The sequence below is a fragment of the Salvelinus fontinalis genome, chromosome 4 (assembly GCF_029448725.1).
Source record: "Salvelinus fontinalis isolate EN_2023a chromosome 4, ASM2944872v1, whole genome shotgun sequence".
Lineage (NCBI taxonomy): Eukaryota > Metazoa > Chordata > Actinopteri > Salmoniformes > Salmonidae > Salvelinus > Salvelinus fontinalis.
Genome location: NC_074668.1, coordinates 28,343,937 through 28,368,589, shown reverse-complemented (window position 1 = coordinate 28,368,589; position 24,653 = coordinate 28,343,937). Strand labels below are relative to the sequence as shown.

At 46.8% G+C, this 24,653-nt stretch overlaps 1 protein-coding gene across 14 annotated transcripts in view; it reads right to left on the bottom strand.

Annotated features, from left to right (window-relative positions):
- Positions 1–24,653, bottom strand: part of LOC129853467 (splicing regulator ARVCF-like) — a 233,760-nt gene that overhangs the window by 89,494 nt on the left and 119,613 nt on the right. Inside the window, exon 1 of one of the 14 annotated variants that reach the window (XM_055919549.1) lies at positions 19,786–20,430. The exons of 12 other annotated variants lie outside the window; for them this stretch is intronic. In XM_055919549.1, the coding sequence (XP_055775524.1) occupies positions 19,786–19,806 (21 nt within the window). In that variant the 5' untranslated portion in view covers positions 19,807–20,430. Of the gene's footprint in view, positions 1–9,937; positions 10,153–19,785; positions 20,431–24,653 lie in introns of those variants that run through there. One more of the 14 variants, XM_055919552.1, reaches the window with a different exon arrangement.

Genomic DNA, 24,653 nt, shown 5'->3' with positions numbered 1-24,653 from the left:
TAGTGAAGGCATCACAACTATGAAATAACACATATGGAATCATGTAGTAAGAAAAAAGTATTAAATCAAAATATTTATATTTGAGATTCTTCAAAATAGCCACCCTTTGCCTTGACAGCTTTGCACACTCTTGGCATTCTCTCAACCAGCTTCATGAGGTAGTCACTCGCAAAGACACAGAGGTTGAACCAACAATCTCAAATTTGGACTCATCAGACCAAAGGACAGCTGTCCACTGGTCTAACGTCCAATGCTCATGTTTCTTGGCTACAGCAAGTCTCTTCTTCTTATTGGTGTCCTTTAGTAGTGGTTTCTTTGCAGCAATTCGACCATGAAGGCCTGATTCACACAGTCTCCTCTGAACAGTTGATGTTGAGATGTCTGTTACTTGAACTCTGTGAAGCATTTATTTGGGCTGCAATCTGAGTTACAGTTAATTGGCTATTTCTGAGGCTGGTAACTCTAATGAACTTATCCTCTACAGTAGAGGTAACTCTGGGTATTCATTTCCTGTGGCGATCCTCATGAGCCAGTTCCATCATAGCGCTTGATGGTTTTTGCGACTGCACTCGAAGAAAAGTTCAAAGTTCTTGAAATTTTCCGGATTGACTGACCTTCATGTCTTGAAGTAATGATGCACTGTCATTTCCCTTTGTTTATTTGAGCTGTTCTTGCCATAATATGGACTTGGTCTTTTACCAAATAGGGCTATCTTCTGTATACCACCCCTACCTTGTCAAAACACAACTGATTGTCTCAAATGCATTAAGATGGAAAGAAATTCCATAAATTAACTTTTAACAAGGCACACCTGTTAACTTCTCTAGGGTATGCGAGATGGTAGCATCCCACCTCTTCAACAGCCAGTGAAACTGCAGAACGCCATATTCAAATACAGAAATACTCAGAAAACTAAACATATTTTACATAGGTTTAAAGATTAACGTCTTGTGAATCCAACCACGTTGTCAGATTTTAAAAATGCTTTACGGCGAAAGCATACCTTATTTGAGAACATAGCCCAGCAGACAAATCATTACAAACAGTAACCTGCCAAGTAGAAGTTACACAAGTCAGAAATAGAGATAAAATTAATCCCTTACCTTTGATGATCTTCATATGGTTGCACTCAGCAGACATTCATTTACTCAATAAATGTTCCCTTTGTTCGATAAAGTGTCTTTATATCCAAAATCCTCTGTTTTCTTCAGTAATCCACAGGCTCAAACGCAGTCAAAACAGTCAGACAAAAAATCCAGATTGTATCTGTAAAGTTTATAGAAACTTGTCAAATGTTTTTTATATTCAATCCTCAGGTTGTTTTTAGCCTAAATAATCAATAATATTTCAACCGGGCAATAACGTTGTCAATATAAAAGGTAAACAAGAGAGGCACTCTCTCGGTCGTGCGCATGAAAAAGCTCTGTGACACTTTAGGGTCCACTCATTCAGACTGCTCTTACTTCTTCATTTTTCAGAATACAAGCCTGAAACAATTTCTAAAGACAGTTGACATCTAGTGGAAGGCATAGGAACTGAAATTTGAGTCCTACGTGAATAGATACTGTAATGGCATTGAATAGAAAACTACAAAACCAACAAAAATATACATCCTGAATGGATTTTTCTCAGGTTTTCGCCTGCCAAATCAGTTCTGTTATACTCACAGACACTATTTGAACAGTTTTGGAAACTTGAGTGTTTTCTATCCAAATCTACCAGCTATATGCATATCATATCTTCTGGGCCCGAGTAGCAGGCAGTTTAATTTGGGCATGCTTTTCATCCAAAACTCCGAATGCTGCCCCCTACCCTAGAGAAGTTAATTGAAATGCATTCCAGGTGACCACATCATGGAGCTGGTTGGGAGAATGCCAAGAGTGTGCACAGCTGTCAAGGCAAAAGGTTGTTTAACACTTCTTTGGTTACTACATGATTCCATATGTTATTTAATAGTTGTAATGTCTCCACTATTATTATACAATGCAGAAAACAGTCAAAATAAAGAAAATTATTAAATGTCTAAACTTTTGACTGGTACTGTGTATTTACACACTTACTCATTCAGCCCTCCATTTACTGTAGTCAGCTCCTTGATCTTGCTGACTTTGAGGGAGAGGTTGTTGTCCTGGCACCACACTGTTGTTTCGTCAGCAAACTTAATTATGGTGTTGGAGTCGTACGCGGCCATGCAGTCATGGGTGAACAGGGAGTACAGGAGGGGACTAACCATGCACGGTGGAGAGTGGACGGTGGATGTGTTGTTGCCTACCCTCACCACCGGGTGGCGGCCCATCAGGAAGTCCAGGATCCAGTTGCAGAGGGAGGTGTTCAGTTCCAGAGTCCTTAGCTTAGCGATGAGGTTGGAGGGCACTATGCTATTGAACACTGAACTGTAGTCAATGAACAGCATTCTCACACACTGTAGGTGTTCCTCTTGGCCAGGTGGGAGTGGGCAGTGTAATAGAGATTGCGTCATCTGTGGATCTGTTGGGACGGAATACGAATTGGAGCGGGACCAGGGTGTCCGGGATGATGGTGAGCAATGGTCATTTAGACAAGTTACACCTTGGCGTTCTTGGGAACAGTGAGCTAAACAAGGACTATGCGTAGAATAATGACGATCACCAAGCACTTGACTGAGCAACGGAAGAGCAGCCCTCCAGCCAAAAAGAGAGAGAGAGAGATACACCAGAAAAGCTCGGTGGTATTCATTAAGCACCACATGGAAGAAAGCGAGCGGTGTCCCCTAATGAATAAAACTCTGTACCGGAGCAGTCCCAGTCCGCGTCCCAATGTCTCAGCTCTGTGATTACCAACCGAGGCGAAGCAGAGAGGGCTGAACGGCTCGTTGTCTCCCTTAGACAGAGACGTCCGGTGTGCTCCGAGGGTAATTACCCAGAATTCCAGGAACAAGGGTCCCACTAACCTCTGCCGTCGCCGAGCAGCTGCCAAATCAGTTTAGTCTCATCTCCACCTTAGGACCCTGGGTACTTTCCAACTTCGACATCTGCTACTTCGCTAGTGAATACACTTCATCTGACCTGCATAGATAGTCTAGATATTGCATACAGTCCTGTGCTGTGAGGTACGCCCACCATGAGAACGGCTGATCCTAGATACACATGATAGACACAGAAGTTACGGGGTCATCGAGGAGTACAGAGAACAACCACAGATAACGTCAACAGTGCCTCTTCGTGCGGACATTTCCCTCAACATAACTGTAGTGGGAAAAGCATTGCAAATGTGAAGTTAAGCGCTTTATTGCTTGTACAGCAATTTTATGAACAACGGCAATGAGAATCTGGGCTGGTACCGTTTGGGCGCGTTCAAAATGCCCCCGCCCATTTCCTATATAGCACGGGCCCTGGTCAAAAGTTGTGCACTAGGTAGGAAATAGAGGCTGTGTTCCAAATGGCACCCTATCTAGATGGGAAGGAAAAGCAGAAGAGTCATTCTGCTTTCCTGGTTTCTGACTCCTCCCACTATGGAATGCAGATGGGCCCGGCGGCCTGGTGGTCTACCATAAAGGAAGTCAGAGAAACTTGAACAGTATGGGCTACAATACACAACCCAGCTCCACTTCCAACTGTACAGAAACAAACTGAAGAGAACGTAGCCTAACGGCTGGCCTTGTCTGTCTGGAGCTTACAGTATCACTTCCAGGAGTCTGGAGTCCAGTGTTTGCCTTATCTATGGAGGTCGTCAGTAGTATCACCTTTAAACTAGCTGGCAGGTCAGGACTGGAGAAGCTCATTGTGTGTGTGTGAATGTCCGTTGGGACCGAGGCACATGCTCTGGGCCATACAGGGAGATATAGGGGTTGATTGAGCGGGGGGGAGCAGTACACACTGTCTGCAGCCTAAAAATAGAGTGGAGGGTGTGAGTACAGAGAGCACTGCAGCTAGACTGGCTCTGCTCGGGGGGGGGGGGGGGGGCAGTGTTCTCCGCTCACCCCTTTCTCTGCAATGAGCTCTGCAGTACTAGAAGGGAGCCCAAAATAACTCCCCCCGCTCTCCCTTCTACAATGCTGCTGGATCAGGACACACTCACACCGACATCACGCTCAGCTGGGGCAAGCTTGGCTCTATATTAACGCCACTAATCCAGTATATGTGCAAATCAGATGTGAACCACACTCCCACTCTCTCTAGTACACACGTCCCACCCGGGCACACGCGCGTCCCACTGGGCACAGAAGTCAGTTCAACGTCTAGTTTTGATTTACATTTGGTTGAGTTGTCAACTAATGTACATTGTTCTGAAAAAAAATACTAAACGCCCTTACGTTGATTACCTTTCACAAACCCAATTAATATCCCCACGTTGATTCACCATCATCACATCGATTTTTGGGGTTGAAATGATGTGGAAACAATGTTGATTCAGCCAGTTTTGGCCCAGTGGGGTTACTGTATTGCCAACCCCTCTCACTACTTAGAAGAGATGCTCTTCCAACCATAACACCCTCAACCATGAGAACAACTGCTAGGGGGTTGGCTTAGAAATGAGCAGGGGCACATTTGGAGGCAGAAGAGAAAAGGATTCTGGGAAACGGAATGCAACTTCAGAGTTCTTTGTTTGCTTTATGGGCCAACAGAGAAGCAGAGACACACGCTCTCGCAAAAGCACCCAATTCAGCTTTTCTCAAATCAAGGCAGAAGTTCAAAAAGCACAGTGACGTGACTGAGGGGGAAAGGCTAATTACTGTACACACTACACAAACACGGCAATGACTCATCGCACACTCACACATCCTGTCCCATTGAAGCCTTGGTATTATCCCTCTTCCCTTAAACCTTGGCAGGAATGTAAACTACATAAATAAAGGGGTCTTGGTCTGACTGCGCCAATTCCCCACAGAGCAGCAAGAAAAGGAGGAATCTCAAAGGCGTCAGTAATTTGACACTTGATATAGTCACTGGGTGCTAGTCAGAGTAGCCAGACACAGGAGAAATAGGATATCCCCCGACTCCCACCTCAGCAATAAGGAGAGTCCTGTAAAAACGACTCCCTGAATAATCTTTGGAGAGGCTGAACAAACCATTCCTCAACGGTGCCATGTGGCGGCCATTTTGCCGACCCCTGGCTGGATTGACACACCCTCTGACATCATTACGGAGGCCCAGTGTGGCGTAGGGCACGCATGCTGCTCCTACTCTGTCAATCAGGAATAGGCTAGGTAAACCAGGGCTGTGTGTGAAATGGCACCCTACTCCCTATAGTGCAATGCCTTACGGCTCTGGTGAACAGTGCAATATAAAGCGAATAGGGTGCCACTTCATGAGTGGCGAGCTTGGGGGGCACTATGGTGTTGAAAGCTGAGCTGTAGTCAACAAATTGCATTCTCACACACTGTAGGTGTTCCTCTTGTCCAGGTGGCAGGTTTAAGTGCAATAGAGATTGCATCATCTGGGAATCTGTTGGGGCGGTATGCGAAAAGGATGACATTTCAGACACATCCTCTGTACTCCAGCAGGGTTTAGACCCGAGAGAGCAAAGCTCATCCTCACTGCTTCAGAGGTCCATCCGCATTGCACACCCCCCCTCCCCTCAGAGACTCTCCTTAGCTCTCCTAGTTTTTACTGCAATTAACTCTGAGCATCTGTTCACCCGCAGGCCCCAATTACCTGATCACTACACCACCAGACCAGGGCCCAATCACCTGAACAACAAACCACCCACCCAAACCACCCAGACTGACTGCACAGACCAAGTGTCAATCAAGCCATACCCCTCCGCCATTGCAATGCTACCACAGAGCCAGCAGTTGTCTCAGTGACAAGAGTCAGTTGTCCGTCCGGATATTCTCTCTATATTTCATTAAGCTGAAAGTCTGACTTGAACAAAGAAAGACAAGACAAGAGCATCAACATTGAATGTTGAATGCCAGCAACTGGTTAGCTGGGATGGAAGCCATGCCGGCCAGGCACCATCCAAATTACAAAATGAGCGCAAGCAAATACTAGGAGAACACAATCTTGTTTTTGTATTTTCTGGAACCATTGGGGTCAGAATGATTTATTTTTTTCCTCGAGCAGTGCAGATTAGTATCCAACCACTAAACTACTCTGGACAGACGGACTGCTCTGCTAGAGTGGTGGAATGCCCCAGCCTCAGTCACAGCCAATCATGGTGAATGTTTAAAGCCTATTGTTGTCTAAACCACTGGGGCCTCAATGAGGGGGGGAACACAGGAGTGGAGCCCAGGGGTCAAAGGAATATTAGAACAATAGCCTCAGGAGCTGATGAAAATATGTCTATTTCAGAGACCATAACAGTTCAATTTAAAAGAGGAAGAAAATCGACGCTTATGCAAGTGGTCTTGGAAACCACTGGGATGTACAAAATTAGTGAATTTCCGAGAGTAGCGGAGAATGATTGCATCCAAGTCCACCTCTGTTGAAGCACCTTTGGCAGTGATTACAGCGACAGTATGACATTACAAGCTTTGCACACCTGCATTTTGACAGTATCTCCCATTCTTCTCCGTAGATCCTGTCAAGCTCAATTCAGGTTGGATGGTGAGCGTTGCTGCACAGCTATTTTCCGGTCTCTCCAGATTAGTTCCGGGCTTTGGCTGGTCCACTCAAGGACATTCAGAGACTTGTCCCGAAGCCACTCCTGCGTTGTCATGGCTGTGTGCTTAGGGTCGTTGTCCAGTTGGAAGGTGAACCTTCACCCCAGCTCTGGAGCAGGTTTTCATCAAGGTTCTCCAATTACTTTGCGCAGTTCATCTTTCCCTCAATCCTTACTGGTCTCCCAGGCCCTGCCCCTGAAAAACATCCCCATAGCATGCTGCCACCACCATGTTTCACCGTGGAGATGGTAACAAGGTTTCCACCAGACGTGACGCTTGGCATTCAGGCCAAAGAGTTCAATCTTGGTTTCATCAGACCAGAGAATCTTGTTTCTCATGGTCAGAGAGTCCTTTAGGTGCCTTTTGGCAAACTCCAAGCGGGCTGTCATGTGCCTTTTACTGAGGAACGGCCTCCTTCTGGCCACTCTACCATAAAGGCCTGATTGGTGCAGTGCTGCAGAGACGGTTGTCCTTCAGGAAAGGCTCTCCCCCCATCTCCACAGAGGAACTCTGGAGCTCTCAGAGTGACCATCGGGTTCTTGGTCACCTTCCTGACCATGGCCCTTCTACCCCGATTGCTCAGTTTGGCCGGGCGGCCAGCTCTAGAAAGAGTCTTGGTGGTTCTAAACTGCTTCTATTTAAAAATGATGGAGCCCTGTGTTCTTGGGGACCTTCAAAGCTGCAGACATTTTTTTGGTACACTTCCCCCTATCTGTGCCTCGACACAATCCTGTCTTGGAGCTCTACGGGCAATGGCTTTGACCTCATGGCTTGGTTTTTGCTCTGACATGCACTGTCAACTGTGAGAACTATATAGACAGGTGTGTGAATTTCCAAATCTAGTCCATACAATTTAATTTACCACAGGTGGACTCCAATCAAGTAGAAATAACAAGGATGATCAATGGAAACAGGATGCACCTGAGCTCAATTTTGAGTCTCATAGCAAAGGGTCTGCATACTTATTTATGTAAATAAGGTATTTATTTTTAATACACCAACCCCCCCCCCCCCCCCCAAAAAAAAAAAAACTTTTGCTTTGCCATAACGGGGTATTGTGTGTAGATTGATTAGATTAAAACAATATTGTGTCCATTTTAGAACAATGCTGTAATGTAACAAAATGTGAAAAAAGTCAAGGTCTGAATTCTTTCAGAATGCACTGTAGCTATGCCATGTACTCTGATCTTGACTCACTATCAAATATCCCTGGGAAATATCTCTGCCAGAAACAATAACAGTCAAATAAACAACCATATGGCAACACTCCTAGTAAAGGTACCTTGTACAATAGGAGTTGAGGATATCGTTGTTGACTTTCGCCAATAGCAAATAAACAAAACCTATATCTTCACTAACTTAAAGTGGAAAACTGAGTTGTAACTTTTGCTCAAAGGTAATAAGAATCACACTAAGAACACCACAACAACAGACGCTACAAAAACACGTCCTCGGGGTGAGTAGAGCAATAAGTTTGTTGGATTACTGCTAAATCTAATCCCATGGTACTAACTGAACAACAATCCATTTCTATGCTTGGGCATCCAGGTACAAAACATTTCTCTGCCAAGATAACAGCAGATTCCAATAATTACAGCAGAGATCAGAGACAAAGAGCTGAAACAGTACCGTGAGGCCAGCTAACGTCCGTTAGCCTTGAACCATCAGCAGCCATTTAGCAACTCCTCCAAGGACTTCCTTCCCAACACAGCAGCAGCGCCGCTACACTAGGCCGCTAAACTGTTTTACTCTCAGGAGACCAATCACATCATTGATAGCAGCGAGACAAACTCAGACACACGCTCTCCATTTTACGTCGACATTCTGAGGAGGGCTGAGAAGGAAGGCTTCCAAGCCCTTCCAGTCCACCCCCCCCAACCATCCACCCCTCCCCTTTCCCTACAAGACGGTGCTACAGGAGCCAGATCTGCAGCATCAACACCGCGTGCCAGACCCAGACCCGGACCCACGTGGTGCGCAGCAGAAGCACAGGTTGATATTGTCTGCCGAAAAGAAGAAAACAACGCCTCCAGATTCCTCCCATGTTGAGGAGATTAGGGAACACTTCAGTGGAATTCACAGCCCCATATGGCTACAGGGTGCTCACATCGCTCACATTACTGAGGCTGCTGCCTGCACGCTGCCAGCATGTCTTTAGTACCCGTTCTAAACCCACAGGAAAAGAAAAAAAAAAACACAGGACGACAGGGGGATTCCTAACAGTATGCAGGAACAGAGTAAGGACACTACATAGCGCTGGTTGGGCGGCGGATGTTTGAAGCCTTTTCCATTGGCATACCCCTAAGCACAACCATCCAATAGAAGCTTCCAGACATATGACTGAGCAAAGACAAGGAGCGCGTCACATGAATCACACATGACTCATTTGAGCTATTAAACTCCTAGTGATGTTCTAGTACCCCGTCAACTCTCAATAGATTTACATGAAGAAAAAGAATACGTTAGTCAGCCCTGGATTATTTTACTAGAATAAAAGGTCATCCCTGAATTGAATCTGATTTGAATCCAGAGAGTTCTGAAGTAAAAGCAGTGACCTCATCCAGTAAATATGACTCTATAGCGTCTCCTTGACCTCTAAGCTCCAGCAGACTGGTATCACTTACAGTATACGGGGCCAACCTCATCAGAGAGGAAAACGCCATCAAAACATATAATGTTGACGACATTCCGGAGGCATGTCGTCAAAAAACGCTTCCCCATGTATCAAACCAGGGAAATTAGTCTGTGTAAGTGTTTGGAATCACGACCTGTCACATCGATTCATCCTGCTTCTTCAGAGAGCTAGGCTGAGGCGGGGAACGCATGCACACACAGCAGACGTTTGGACATGAAACGTCCTGGAGCGCAGATACAAGGGTTTGATCTCACAGAGCTGAAAAGGGCATGAAAGAGATCGGTTCCTTCACAGCACCCTCCTGTCACAAAAACACAGACGCGCTCGGCGACAACGCAGAGGACTGTTGCGTCATCAAGGCTGTCCTACTCATTCCAACTGCGGCAGATATCCCAGCAGCCAGAGTGTCAACCATGGGACTCCTGCCCATTAGATAAACACAATCAAACACGGCTCTTTGATGGAAGAAACGTGCATCATAAGAGTGTTCGCCTGCCAGATATGAGATGCGTGATCTCCATACAGTTAGATGAAGACAAATCATTCTGATCTAACAGTAAACGCCACACGAAGACAAAATGGTTTGTACGTCAATGTCGTAAGAGGTGCGACGCTTGGCCAAGAAGAAACACATGCTCCGGTGGTAGAGCAAGAGAAAGGAGAAGACGCACAAAAAAGCCACTATATAAGCCAAAACAAATTCAACTCATGGGACTCACTGTGTCATGCCATAAGAGGTGAGGGTAGAGCTATCCGGGGAGGTGTGCAACCAGCCAAGTATCCTGATGGTAAAGCCCTACTCTGGAGGAGAATCCCAGCCGGTGGAACAGCAGCTTCTCCCCTCAGTGTGAGAACGAGAGCTAGCCTACACTGGAGCTGTAGCGAGATGACCCATTTCAGATCCACAACAAGCTGTCCCCTGTGCTGCTGTTAGCGCAGCTCGCTGTGTCTACAACACACACACGCGTAGATAGATATCCACTAATACACGCTCACGTACTGACACACACACACATATATATACACATTCCATTTGCATCCGAGCACAGAAATTACACAATGCATACACGCGCCATACTTTGCACAACAAACATATTCTATGAAACAGCTATAAAATCCATGGCTCGCTACATCCCATCTCCCAGGCTTTGGCTCAGCCCTGAAGGTGTTGTCTGCAGTAGTATTGTAGGGTGGAGCATCTACAGCAGCCTATTTCCACAGTTCCCCTCCCGAGGATGCAACCCGGAACAGTATACCCCAGTTCACATGGGGGAACCCTGTGAAGTGTCCTGCATACAGATTGGCAGGTTACACCCCCCCCTCCTTAAACCCCCTCCATCCGTTACCTTCCAAAACACTCAGCATGAGGGCACTCACCACAGCATAGTGCTTCTCAATACCAATGAGAGGGCTGTGGAATCGAAAAGAGGGGCACATCTGTGTGCTGGGAAAAGAAGAACTAATTAGGTTTTCTGGTGGTGAAGTTCTGGAGACAGAGACAGACACAGAGCGACACACACGGACGGACAGAGCGACACACACGGACAGACAGAGACGGGCGGACAGAGATGCTGTGGTGGGGCTTCTGGGTTCTGAGCTGGCATGACCTAGCCCTGCAGACTGTATGCTTGTGATTGCACAGGAGAGGCCCAGCTATAATTTGAGGCTGCATCTTGGGGAGCCCAGGTCCATGTGTGTACAGAACGTGTGAGCGAGTGCCCATGGTGCACTGTCTCACAGGTGTCCAATGCCTTGTTCTGACCACGGACACATAGCCACTCTGTGAGTAAGTCATTTCCACACCACAACATGGTGGGTGGACAATAGCTTTTCTTTGAAAACTTCCCGTCTAAGTTGGTCGGTCTCATCTCTGGAGTTCTTCGGGCGATTGTTGAGGAGTAGTGTAAATAACTAAATAGATCTATCTAGCTGTTCTACTTTGGTTGTATTGTGAAGCGGGCTTGGGACATTTGTAGAGTGAGGCACGAGTCTGGAAATAAACGGCGCACAACATACAGTACGACAAACAAAAACACTTCCACAGAGACGCACAACATACAGTACGACAAACAAAAACACTTCCACAGAGACGCACAGCCTATACAGTAGCTCAATGGTCCCCATTTCAAAAGTCTGCAATTGAACACAAGTCTCTTTAAAGTCTTTAGATAAAGATGCGATGAGAAGTCCTCTTCTCATTACACAGTAGACAGAATAGATCCAGCCAAAACTGGGTGAATCCTACGGCCTTCATTAGTGCTAGAGAGGCCATTATCATCCTGTTAGGCTTTAACATGAGTGACGTGAGAACATGAGAGCGAGATTCTACTCCCGTCTCCCGTGACTCCTGGCTGGACGTTTAATGACACTAATACCATGTACAAGGGGGCATTCATACGCGTCCTGTCCTACTCCAGACCTGTCCTAATCCAGACCTGTCCCACTCCAGACCATGTCCAGGAGACCACCAGCCTCAATTAGCTCCCAATGGCCTTCAAGAGACGTGGCGCGTGAGGGGCTGCAGAGGAGAGATGGTAGAGAGAGAAATAGCGGGGCAAAGAAAGGGAGACTTGAAAAAGAGAGAGGAAGAAAGGAAGAGAGCTGGGGAGAGGTGATGGCAGAGTTTGAATGCTTGGAAGCCCGACTGAGGAATGTTAGCTGGCTGCTCGGTGACCCCCTAACACTCCCCGCAGGCCCTTAAGGCCAGAGAAACAGTAAAGTGGTGGAGGAGCACACACACACACACAAACGCTCACTTCCCACTCTTTCACAGACAGGAACAAACCCCCAGATGGACAGGGAGGGGCTTGCCGGGATGAAAAGTGAGTCTTATTGGATTAAAGCGTCTCTTAACTATACTGAAGTATGATGGAAAGAATCTGGGGAAACTCTAGGTGGTCTGTGTCAACAAGATTTGTTTGCTTAACTTTGAGGACCTTAGCTGGGTTTATTGCGTGCGAACTCGTCGACACGTCCACATTTAGGAGGAAAAGGCGCTTTTTGTCCGGCCCCTGACCCCCCCCCAAATGGACCGAGGGCCTCCCTATCGTCTAGGCATGTCAGTTGGTAACCCACGGCAACCCAGAGCAGCACCAGCCATAGGGAAATAAATACAGGCTCAGACTGTAGTGACGGCGGCAGCCAAAAGCTCCAGCTACGAAAATATAAGCTGTGATTTGTCTAAACAGGGATGTTGTTTCAGCGCAGACAAAAATGGGAATATCATTCTTCTAATACATATTTTATCCCACTCAGTCAAAGGGGTACAGACTGAGCCTGGGTACAGACATTGCAGTTGCCAGACATGAAAGTACTGGAAGCTATTTTGGTGAATACGGAACAATACCGTGATTCACTTGTAGAACAACAATGAGTGCCCCTTTTAGGAAGTTGGCTCTAACGGAGGTTTTACTGACAGACATAACAAAGGCCATGAGTGGGCCGACATCTCCCACAGTCTCTAAACAACCCGGCCTGGGCCGGGTGGCCTTCACTTACGCGCCGCCACCTGTTCTGTCTATCCCTTCACTTCAGCAGACAGACCTGTCCGTGGCTGGCACAGTACCAGCGCCACCACTAACTGCCCCATGCTCCACTTCCCATTCCATTCCAGATTTCAAACTAATTTAAAAACATGGAGGGTGGAGGGCTGAACTAAGGGGGGTGGGCGGCATTTACTGTAGCTGAACCGGGAATGATCCACCCGGCAGCCATTACAGAGCAAAGCATGCAAGTCTGCCTTCATTAGACAACTCAATACATCCCTTGAGGAATGTGTGACTGGCGCGTCGCTCCATTGTTCTGCCGGGGGCCCTCTGGGCACGGGCCGCGCCCATATCAAGAGAAGATAAGGAGATGAGTAACAATGCAGTGCCATCACACGTAATGACATATGACAGCTGGCCCGGAATCTGGATGCCTCTATAGATAGGACTGTAGGAACCATTGTAATGTATCCGTATGCTAAAGAAATGACAAAAAAAATAATTCTTCCTCCCTTTTATGGGTTTCTAAGGCAGTTTTTCACTGGCTGACTGAGGCTGAACTCTTGCCACTAATTAATTGGCATGTGTTTGTGCCGACTGAACGGTGGAAGTGGCTGGGGCGGCTGGCTGAAGGGGAGAGGGGGCCTGGGGACACTGACTTTGTGGCCTCCCCCTCTCATCTCTCCCTTGCCCTCTGACTCTCTGGACCTCTGCCACCAGTAACGGGCCTCATTGTTTGGGTCTAAAGGGGAGGGAGGTTTCCAGCAGCATTCTAATGAACCACCGGAACCAATCAACACATCTCAACTGCCTTTCTGTTCCTTCTGCAAGTGACAAAAAAAACGTCCGCATTCCAACATAATGACCAGGCAGGCCAACGTTACAAAACCAACCGCTGCAATCTATGGGTTGAGTTAGTCCGTCAAGACAGTTTGAGGGTTGTTGCCAACGATGGACGTTACAAAACCCTTTCAGGCTGGTGACTGGGACTGAGTAAAAGCCTGAAGACAGTCGGGATGCTGTGATCATTCCAAACACTACCTACTTATACACAGCATTGAGTAGAGAGCCCTCCCTCGCTCACCCGATGCTGTTGCTGTGCTACACCACATGGTTCTGTGCTAATCTGTAGTGCCAGACCAGGCTTACAGAGCCCCGCTAAAGAGCTGTCAGAGGGGAGCATTAAATCCCAGAAGACAGCAGCCAGAAGACAGATGGCCTGATGGAGGGATGGATCGATGGTCCGTACCCGCCCCTCTACTCACTACCTTCCTTCGGGAGCCGTCATCACAGGCAGGAAGTGCATCGCACGGATCATCCAAAAATTCCAGACGAAACATGATCGCAAGCGGAGCTTCTTCTTCTCTAGTTCTGGTCTGGTCTCAAACCCCGGGGGGCGTGTTGTATGTGGTGGTTGGTGTTAGAGGGGGGAGCTGGGGGTAAGCATTTGTTCTCATGTTTCTGGTTGAAGGGAGCCGTATGAGGACTTTGACCTCCCCCCTCAGGGACCCTCTCGAAAAGGTCCCCAGGTGCAGGAGCGAGGGGGTTCTATATATCTCCCTCTGCAGAGGGAGGAACAGAACGAGGGGGGGGATAAACTTCTACTTAATCTCTGAATCGATCGCTGTGGTCAATGGCAACGCTAATGTGCTCCTCAGGACAAGTGGCACACCACGTCAATCCCCTGCTAATCCCATATAGGCTACCTCCGGATATGTTTATCTTTTCAGTGTCCCTCTGATGCACTTGAAGATTGGCTTTTTCCGAGGCGGGACATTCATTCCTTACTCTGTGTTTTCTTGAGTTCGAGTACTGGGCTACGTAAGTGGTGCAGAGAGGAAAATCTGGATTTCAGCATGACGTCAATGAGCGTCGGATTCTTCTGACCGATGCATCACCATTGACTCCACGACCGTAGCTCCCCACGACGGGGAGTAAACACTGGCTTGTGTCCCAACTGGCTCCCTAGCCATATTCACTTCATTGGGCCCTGGTCAAAAGTAGTACACTGAGGGAAGTTCACTATATAGGAAATAGGGTGCCATTTGGTATGCACACACTGCCTTTCTCTGGGAGAGAGAGCGAGGGGGCTATAGAGAGATGGGGGGGGGGGCTAATGAAACAAGGTAAACACAGGACTCTGGCTACCAAACTCCTGCAGCCTGCTAGTGTTATTAATCACAGAGCTCAGGGTTGAGGTCCTCATCCACTCCTGTAGCAATGGCTCTGCCCAAAAACTGTCACATATGCACCTTTTCCCTCAGCCGCATAGACCAATTACACAAACACACGGATAAACCTTTCATCTTATCTTAATCAGCCTCTGCATAGGGGTGCAGATAGAGTTGGGGAAATGGGATGTAAGGAGAACTTAACAGCAATCGAGGCCCAATGATCCAGTTTCGTCACCTGTCATCAGAGATGAGACATCAGAGATGAGACACAGAGCTCCATCACAACTTACTACTCTCATTCCCACGGAAACAGGGCTAGCCCTATCCCCAGAGCAGGCACGCACTAAGTATATAAACACTGCAGGGGACACAATGGCTGCTCCTCAGTCACTCCCCTTCAGTAATGTGTGTGTGTGTGTGTGTGTAAGCTGACTCAGTCTCTGTGGCCTCATCTTAATGATTTATTTCAGTCAAAGAGAGAAAGAAACAACACTTTCAATCACCCAGTGCCCATTGACAATCCATTGGAGGTTGCAGGCTTAGCTTTTCAAAGTGTAACCGACAAAACACAGTGCAATGTGTAATATAGGCTTTGCATGAATGTATGCACGCATACAGCGCGCGCACACACAGTGTTGAACAGGCCTGCTCTAGTCTGGTGGATGGGAAACAGACAGATAATAAGGCAAACAAACAATCGCATTCATGCGCTGCATCTGTTATCCCCCGACACAAGACGGATATGAAAGGATCCATCTCCAGGCCTGTTTCACGGCTCACCTTAATTAATTCCATCAGCCAATGACGAAAGCTTGGCAGCTGCCGGCAGGGAGGAGGCAGAGGCCGGCAGGGAGCAGGCAGAGGCCGGCAGGGAGCAGGCAGAGGCCGGCAGGGAGCAGGCAGAGGCCGGCAGGGAGCAGGCAGAGGCCGGCAGGGAGCAGGCAGAGGCCGGCAGGGAGCAGGCAGAGGCCGGCAGGGAGCAGGCAGAGGCCGGCAGGGATCAGGCAGAGGCCGGCAGGGAGAAGCAGAGGCCGGCAGGGAGAAGCAGAGGCCGGCAGGGAGAAGCAGAGGCCGGCAGGGAGAGGCAGAGGCCGGCAGGGAGAAGCAGAGGCCGGCAGGGAGAAGCAGAGGCCGTACAAGTCTGCATCCTAAAATGACCCTATCCACAACTTTTGACCAGGCCCCAAAGAGACGATATATGTCAGGGGAGTCCGTAAGCGAGAGAGTGAGTGGGGTAGTAAGTGAGCGAGCGAGGCCAGGCATGGCTAGGCTTATATCGGTCACCTTGTCAGCTTGCCAAATGGGTTACGAGAGCACAGCCGTGGCCTCTGTGGCGCCCCCCTGGGTATGGTGAGAAGCACATGGCATGTCCCCCTGACCCTCCTGCAACATCACAGGACACTCCAGATACCCGATGGCCAGGCCAGCAGTATTTTAATTCTAAATGCCTGTACCAGAAAGGGGAGTGTGGGGAGGCGGGTTAGCTGTTCCCGTAAGTCCAGCTCCAGTTACCCAGCCCTGGCACCCACTCAACCCAGGCCAAGTAGGTAGGCGGGGTTGGTTGGAGGGGTGGAGGGATGGGGAGAAGTGTATGTCACATGGGTTGTGTGATAAGAGGTGTGGGAGGGGTTTGGGAAACATGGGCAGCGTGGGGGAGGGGGCGCACCGGGCCATGCCACCTGGAAGGAGTCACCAGGCATCTACAAGCCTCGCCTTTCCCTCCCAAACTCCCCCTTGCTGCTAGAACAGCACTTATGCCCAAACAACATCCCTGGGCATCTTCCATCTCCACCAGCCATTCACTGTTTGCACATTCGGGTCACTGATATTTTAGTGTACGATTGTGGCGGAACAATGGCGCTCCTCATGCTCTACATGTCGTCAAATAGTGATCTGTAGGATGGTGTGAGAAGACAGAACAGAGGAGCGCTGCCTTCCACCAGAGGCAGCCTGAGCAGACAGAGAGAGGAATGGAAATCAATAGAGGGATGGTTGGTTTTAATTGAACCCAGGAACCATACAGAGTCTGAGGAGGGAAGTCTTCGTTAATACATGTGAAACCCCCATAAGCTGCCTGAGACGGACAGTCCACAACACTTAATACCAGACACTACGTCTCTGGCTGAATTCTAGATTCATTATTTTGTCACTCCGGCGGTTTCTCCTCACTCAGCCATTGACAGGGAAAAAAAGTCTGGTGTGTGTTCCACATAGCAACCTATTCCCTTTATAGTGCACTACTGTTGACCAGGGCCCATAGAGCGCTCGTCAAAAGAAGTGTACTATAAGGGGAATAGGACACCATTTGGAACACACAGTGAGATTCTGCAACTGTAGATCTCAGAGGAAGATAATTACTATTGGCTTTTCTGAATATTTTCCTTTTCCTTCACTGTGAAATCTCCCATTCTCCACCAGGGTGAGACGTAACGCCTGTACAAGCAACACAGGTTATTCCAAGCAAGGGAGCAACCCTTTGGTCTGCAGAGAACTTTTAAATAAGGCAAGTTTAAATATAACTCCGACATGGTCAGACCGACCAAGTCCTCAGTAGTAATTGAGGGCTGAGGGAGTAATCTTCACCGGGATTCATTTAACATAAGCCCTGCTGCAGTTACTGCCGCTTTAAGACGGGTTCAGGGCACGGGAACATCTGTGCAGCAGTACTCTACTCCCCATGCCTGCCCTCTGCACTGTGATCTACAGCCTGTGTAGCCTGACCAGACCATCACAGAACTGTACGTCTTCAACGTATAGAAATAGATTGAGATACCAGATCCCCACAGGTTACATCACAGCTGAAGCTCAACGATGGGTGTGGAGGCCAGGGGTTATAGAGAACTTCAACCGCTTGCCCTTAAAAAAAAGGCAGACATTCCTTAAACACCATAACAAAAACAACACCGACCCCTGGGTAACCCATTCATTTAGGGCCTAGGGAGGGGCTGTATGTGACAGGGACAACCACCCCTTTCAGCAGGTGTTCTTCTCACTGAGGATTTTGAAGTCCGAAGGATAGGAAAGGTTGGCAGAGGTGGGTCATGATGCCAGCGCACCCTTAAGCATGACAGGCATCTCTGACGGCAACAGAGGTCAGAGACACGCAGCATTCCGCACATCTACACTCCATTTTAGGACCGCTCCCTAGAGAGGTTACACGTTGGTGACACTTGGGTGTCACGGATGAGTAAGCCCCCGTAAGATTACTGGAAGCACACACACAGTATAGAAACAAGGGAGTCAAAAGGTGAAAAGAACACAAGGTTAGAAAGAAAATACAATTATTTTCATTTTGGCTCCAGCCCGTTATCAAGTATCCGCCAACCACAGGGCAGCCGTTAACAGATTATCACAGCAGAGTGGATAGTTGACAGAATGTTTCTCTGCCAGGCCAGGTTTTTTTTTTAACTCCACCCTCTACCCCATCCCAATATGTGCAGGGTTCTGGGATGAGAGGAGCTGACTGAGTAGTTGACTTTATTCAAAGCTAGCCTTCCTCTCTTTGAATCTCAATCTAGTATTTTTATTTTCATTAAAAAAAATATATCATCTGAGCACTGCCAAGCCTGGCAGAGAAAAGCGCATTCTCACAGCGTAGGATACACGTTCAAATCATATATTATAAAACACCAACAAAGGCACTAAAAATCAAACTACTAACAAAGCACATTCCTCTGGTAACGGAGCCAACAAAATGGCTACATGGACTATCGGCATTGCAGGATTGGGGTCAATTACATTTGAATTCAGCAAGCAAACCAAATTCCAAATTGTCCTCATTGAAAAACATTGATATTTCCATATATTTCCTGAATTGACTGGAATTGAAAAGGAATTGACCCCAACCCTGCTGCTTTGACCCTTTTATTTTATTTTTGCACTGAGTATGCACAATCACAGGACTCTACACACCCACTCACACATTCATTTGCTTACACGTACCTACTGACTTTTACACACAATCATATATGCTGCTGCTCCTCTGTTTATCATACATCCTGGTGCTTAGTAACCATACCCCAGTCTCCCTGCACATTGTAAATATGGTATTTGCACTGACCCTGGAACAGACCCTGGAAAACAGTAGCTTCTTATTTCTTGTGTTTATTTCCTAATTTATTTTATAGTTCTACTGATATTGATTACTGCATTGTTGGGAAAGAACTCGCAAGAAAGGCATTTAACTGTACTCCTGCACGTGACAATAAAATGTAACTTGAAATGAAGGCTTATTGGGAAAAACCAAAAGGCTGAAATAGTTGTCCTCTCCCAACCACCTCTTCGGTTGGCCTTTACAGGGAAGTTATAAATCCAGTCCTGGGTTCACCCTGCCTGTTACAGAGAAACTTCCACCGCTCACCCCAAATGTGATCCAAGACATTACATAGGGCTACCGCGTGTCATCAACGGAAGTCGATATGTGTATCATCTGGGAATCAGAATGTTACTGACAGACTGGAAGTCTGTGGCAACGTGGGTGGGTTACCCATATATCATACTGATGACTGCTCACCAGACAGAAGACCCGTCTATGGATATCGGTTTGCGCTTCTCAGAACGCACTACAGCCTACAAATAGTGTAAATAGTTAATTACGTAGGATGAGCAAGAGAAGAACCCGGTAGGGAGTAGAGACTAGTACACACACACACACACAGATGGACATGCTCCTCCTGAAGGACAAGAACGCATGAAAGTGATTCTATTGCCAGCTACTGAAGATATTTTTTAAGGAAGCGGATGTATCATTTGACCTTCCGACAACAAAGCCTCACATAGCAAACATGAAACATCTAACCATCTACCAGCCAGCACAACGACCATATAAGAGGAAAACACAGGAGAAGTAGAGAGAGAGAGAGAGAGGGGAGGAAAGAGACAGATTAATTGGGTAATCACAGTACTAACCTGTTTCACTTCAGCAGGCATTGTTCAAATCCCTTTCTTAAACCTCGAAGAAAGCAAAGCAATTTCCTTCTTTCCAAAAAGTTCTCTCCTCGCTTGTCTCTTGTTCCTTATTGACGTGAGTTAACCCGTGAGCGCAGACGCAGCTCAGAGGCAGGCAGCCATCCTTTCCCCACGCTGTCTCTCGCTGACACGCACGCTCGCACACTCCCCTCCCTCTCTCACACACTCCAAATCCGCTCAGAGGGGGAGAAAAAAAAGCTTAGTCTATCCTCTGCTCAGCAGAGACGCTGAAATGTTCAGGACAGTAGACTACAGCCACTCTGGACAAACCAAAGAGACTAAAAACTCCTTCGCCTCTGACGAGTCAGACTACTGTAAAGGACGGGAAGAAACAAAACAGCACAACAGTTACCCAGATAGAGGAACAAAACCCGGAGTTTCAGAGAAAATGGTGAAGGAGGAGGGGTGATGGTGAATAGTTTCCAGACAGGCAGCAGTTGCCCTGTGTTCTGAGTGTAGCAGCCTCAACACTCTGCTCTCCCTCGGACTCCGACTCTCGCTCACTCCCTCTTGCAGCATCGATGCAAACCAGGGTCCTGACAGGGGAGTGGGAAGTGGGAGGAGGAGGGGCTGAGAGACAGACACAGCTGGAGCACACACGCATACAGAGAGCCCTGCTCTGACACCACCCCATCGACCAGAGGAGAGAAGGAGAAAGAGGGATATCAGAGTTTGGCCCCCAAAAGAGGAGAGGGGCACCTCACACTGCAAGTGTTTACACACATTATCAACCAACTCTTACCCGCCTACTCCACGCCTTTCTCTCCAAACTCTTTATGTATCCTTCACTCACTGCACTTCATATGAGGGGGGGAAACCGCCTGCGTGAAAGAATTCAGCTATAATACGGTGACCCAATGAGGAAGAAAGTTCATCTAAATCACGTAAATGTACTTGGCCAAGACTCAGACAGGAGCTCAAGCGAGGCTCTTTTTGTGTTGGGGGGGGGGGGGGGGGGGGGCACAACTTTGTGAAGACTTGACTACACTTTGGGGAAAGAAAACCCAACAGAAACAAAATAGCGAAATCCTCAAGAGAAAGGGAAATGGCTGAGGTTTGCATTCCCCAAGCTGCATAGCATTATATTAGTTCACTTCTCTATGACGAACTACCTGAGTTAGTCTAAAAGAGAGATGGTTTTACATCAAACCGCCGTCTGCACCGCCATGCCCCAGCATTTATAATCTTCAAATAACACACTTAATTATTTACCCGACAACATACCCTTCATAATATTTTCATATAACCCGTGGCACGGTGCTAGGCGCGCCGCAACACTGAGTTATACATTTTTGCAGCGCAGGCAATCAAACCCACTTAGTTATTTTCTTGTCTGTCTGTCAGTATTAGGCTGGGGAACATATGGAGAAAGGGTTAATGCACAGCAATCATGCCTCACACTGACAGACAGACACCGTAGATGAGGCTGCATCAGGTAAAATCATGTGTTCTTCTTCCCTCAAGATGTGAGAGAAGGAGGAACAAAAGGGAGAGAGGTAGTGAAAGAGAGGCGGAGGGAGAGGTAGAAAGAGAGAGAGGGAGAAGCAGAGGTAGGTACACCTATAGCTGATCTCTTGGCAGTAGTACTGTAGACTACTTAAAACTGACCTCAACCCATAGTCTCTCAGAGCGTTCAAAGTCAACCTAATAACACCCCTATCAGATCACAGCAAAATCACAGTCTACAGTATTTGAACAGAGCAATCCTCAATCATAAGGCATCAAGGCCTAAGGAACTGAATTATACTTAGAAATGCTATAGATGGAAGGAATGTAGTGTGGAAACCTACCAAAAAACAATTAGGCAACAACAAATTCAATCCCTTTCAGACAACTTCCTGGGCAAAACATGCCACTGTAATAGTGAAGGTGTAAACTTGGCAGTAGAAAACCTAAACAGTATATTTCACCTCTCAGCTTCCCTATCAAACCAAAAAATGTCAAACAGAAAAACTAAGAAAATGAACAACAATGATAAATGGTTGGATGAAGAACGCAAAAACCTAAGAAAGAAATAAAGAAATCTATCCAACCAAAAACAGAGAGACCCAGAAAACCTGTCTATACGCCTTCACTACGGTGAATTACTAAAACAACACAGAAATACATTACGGAAAAAGAAAGAACAGCACATCAGAAATCAGGTCAATGCAACTGAAGAATCCATTGACTAAAGGCACTGCTGGGAAAATTAGAAAACACAAAGAGTTATCTATCCAAAATGGAGTAGTATGGATAAACCACATCTCCAATCTTTTTGGCCCTATAACAAAGAACAAACAGCAAAAACATATACATGATCAAATACAACTCTTAAAATCAACTATTAAAGACGACCAGAACCCACTGGATTCTCCAATTACGTTGAATGATCTACAGGACAAAATACAAACCCTCCAACCCAAAAATGGCTGTGGTGTTGATGGTGTCCTCAATGAAATGACAAAATATACCGACCACAAATTCCAATTGGCCAACATCATCCTTTATCATCCTCAGCTGTGGCATCTTCCCCAATATTTGGAACCAAGGCCTGATCACCCCAATCCACAAAGGTAGAGACAAATTTGACCCCAATAACTACCGTGGGATATGCGTCAACAGCAACCCTGGGAAAAACCTCTGCATTATCATTAATGATAATGATGATCTGGTGCTTCTGTCCCAAACCAAGGAGGGCCTACAGCAGCACTTAGATCTTCTGCACAGATTCTGTCAGACCTGTGCCCTGACAGTAAATCTCAGTAAGACAAAAATAATGGTGTTCCAAAAAAGGTCCAGTTGCCAGTACCACAAATACAAATTCCATCTAGACACCGTTGTCCTAGAGTACACAAAAAAACTATAAATACCTCAGCCTAAACATCAGCACCACAGGTAACTTCCACAAAGTTGTGAACGAGCTGAAAGACAAGGCAAGAAGGGTCTTTAATGCCATCAAAAGGAACATAAGATTTGACATAGCAATTAGGATTTGGTAAAAAAATACCTGAATCAGTTATAGAACCAATTGCCCTTTCTGGTTGTGAGGTCTGGGGTCTGCTCAACAACCAATAATTAAAAAAAAAATGATACAAACAGCAAATTGAGATTCTGCATGCAGAATTCCGCAAAAATATCCGCCGAGTACAATGTAAAACACCAAATACATGCAGAGCAGAATTAGGCCGATACCGGCAAATTATCAAAATCCAGAAAAGAGCCGTTAAATTCAACAACCACCTAAAAGGGAAGTGATTCCTAAACCTTCCATAACAACAAAGCCATCACCTACAGAGAGATGAACCTGGAGAAGAGTCCCCTAAGCAAGCTGGTCCTGGGGCTCTGTTTACAAACATAAACAGACTCCACAGAGCCCCAGGACAGCAACACAATTAGACCCAACCAAATCATGAGAAAACAAAAAGATAATTACTTGACACATTGGAAAGAATTCACAAAAAAACTGAATAAACTAGAATGCCCATTCTCCCCATCAGACTTTACTTAATTTATTTAATCTGTTAAATGAGTGAAATTAGTTTTGGTATTGTTTAGGTTCAGTTTTGAGGCAATAACCACCCTGATAATCAGCTAGGCACTGTCGGGAGAAGGAGCGAAGCATGCCCTACTGTTTGGGAGGAGGAGCGAAGCATGCCCTACTGTTTGGGAGGAGGAGCGAAGCAGGCCCTACTGTTTGGGAGGAGGAGCGAAGCAGGCCCTACTGTTTGGGAGGAGGAGCGAAGCAGGCCCTACTGTTTGGGAGGAGGAGCGAAGCAGGCCCTACTGTTTGGGAGGAGGGAAGCAGGCCCTACTGTTTGGGAGGAGGGAAGCAGGCCCTACTGTTTGGGAGGAGGGAAGCAGGCCCTACTGTTTGGGAGGAGGGAAGCAGGCCCTACTGTTTGGGAGAAGGGAAGCAGGCCCTACTGTTTGGAAGGAGGGGCAATGGGGAAAACCATTAAAAAAAATGACATGCCCTCCTAAAACTGGTTATAACTCCAGTTCTGTTTGTGATGTTAAGATTCTAACACCGCCAGTGTGTTATATAGACTTATTTAAGAAAAGTCAAGGAATTTTGTAATTCATGAGCAGTCAAAATGACTGCTTTAGCGGTTCTAGTGTTAAAGGTCCAACGCAGCCATTTTTTATCTCATTATCAAATCACTTCTGGGTAACAATTAAGTACCTTACTGTGATTGCTTTCAATTAAAAAGGGTCAAAAACAAACAAAAGCTTCTAAGCCAAGGGTCATTTCTCAAGCAAGAATTTTGTTAGGACTATCGGATTGAGGTTGGGGAAAACAGAAGATTTGCTGTTAACGGCAGAGAGGCTTGGAATGCTCTTTCTGGTCTATTAACTCATTTAATCACCAAAACATGCTGAAGTTTCAGGCGCTCTTTTCAAACAGATCTTACACTAAAAGGGCATTATCATTTTGACAATTTTACAGTATTATTACAAACTCAGCGTGGAAATACACTGAGCATACGAAACATCCACCAGTTGAATCCATGATCCCTTAATGATGTCACTTGAATCAGTGTAGATGAAGGGGAGGAAACAGGTTAAAGGAGGATTTTTAAATCTTGAGACAATTGAGCCATGGATTGTGTGAGCGTGCCATTCAGAGGGTGAATGGGCAGGGTATGGCAGTAGGTGTCAGGCGCACCGGCTTGTGTCAAGAACTGCAACTCTGCTGGGTTTTCCACGCTAAACAGTTTCCCGTGTGTATCAAGAATGGTCCACCACCCAAGAGACATCCAGCCAACTTGAAACAGCTGTGGGAAGCATTGGAGTCAACATGGGCCAGCATCCCTGTGGAACGCTTT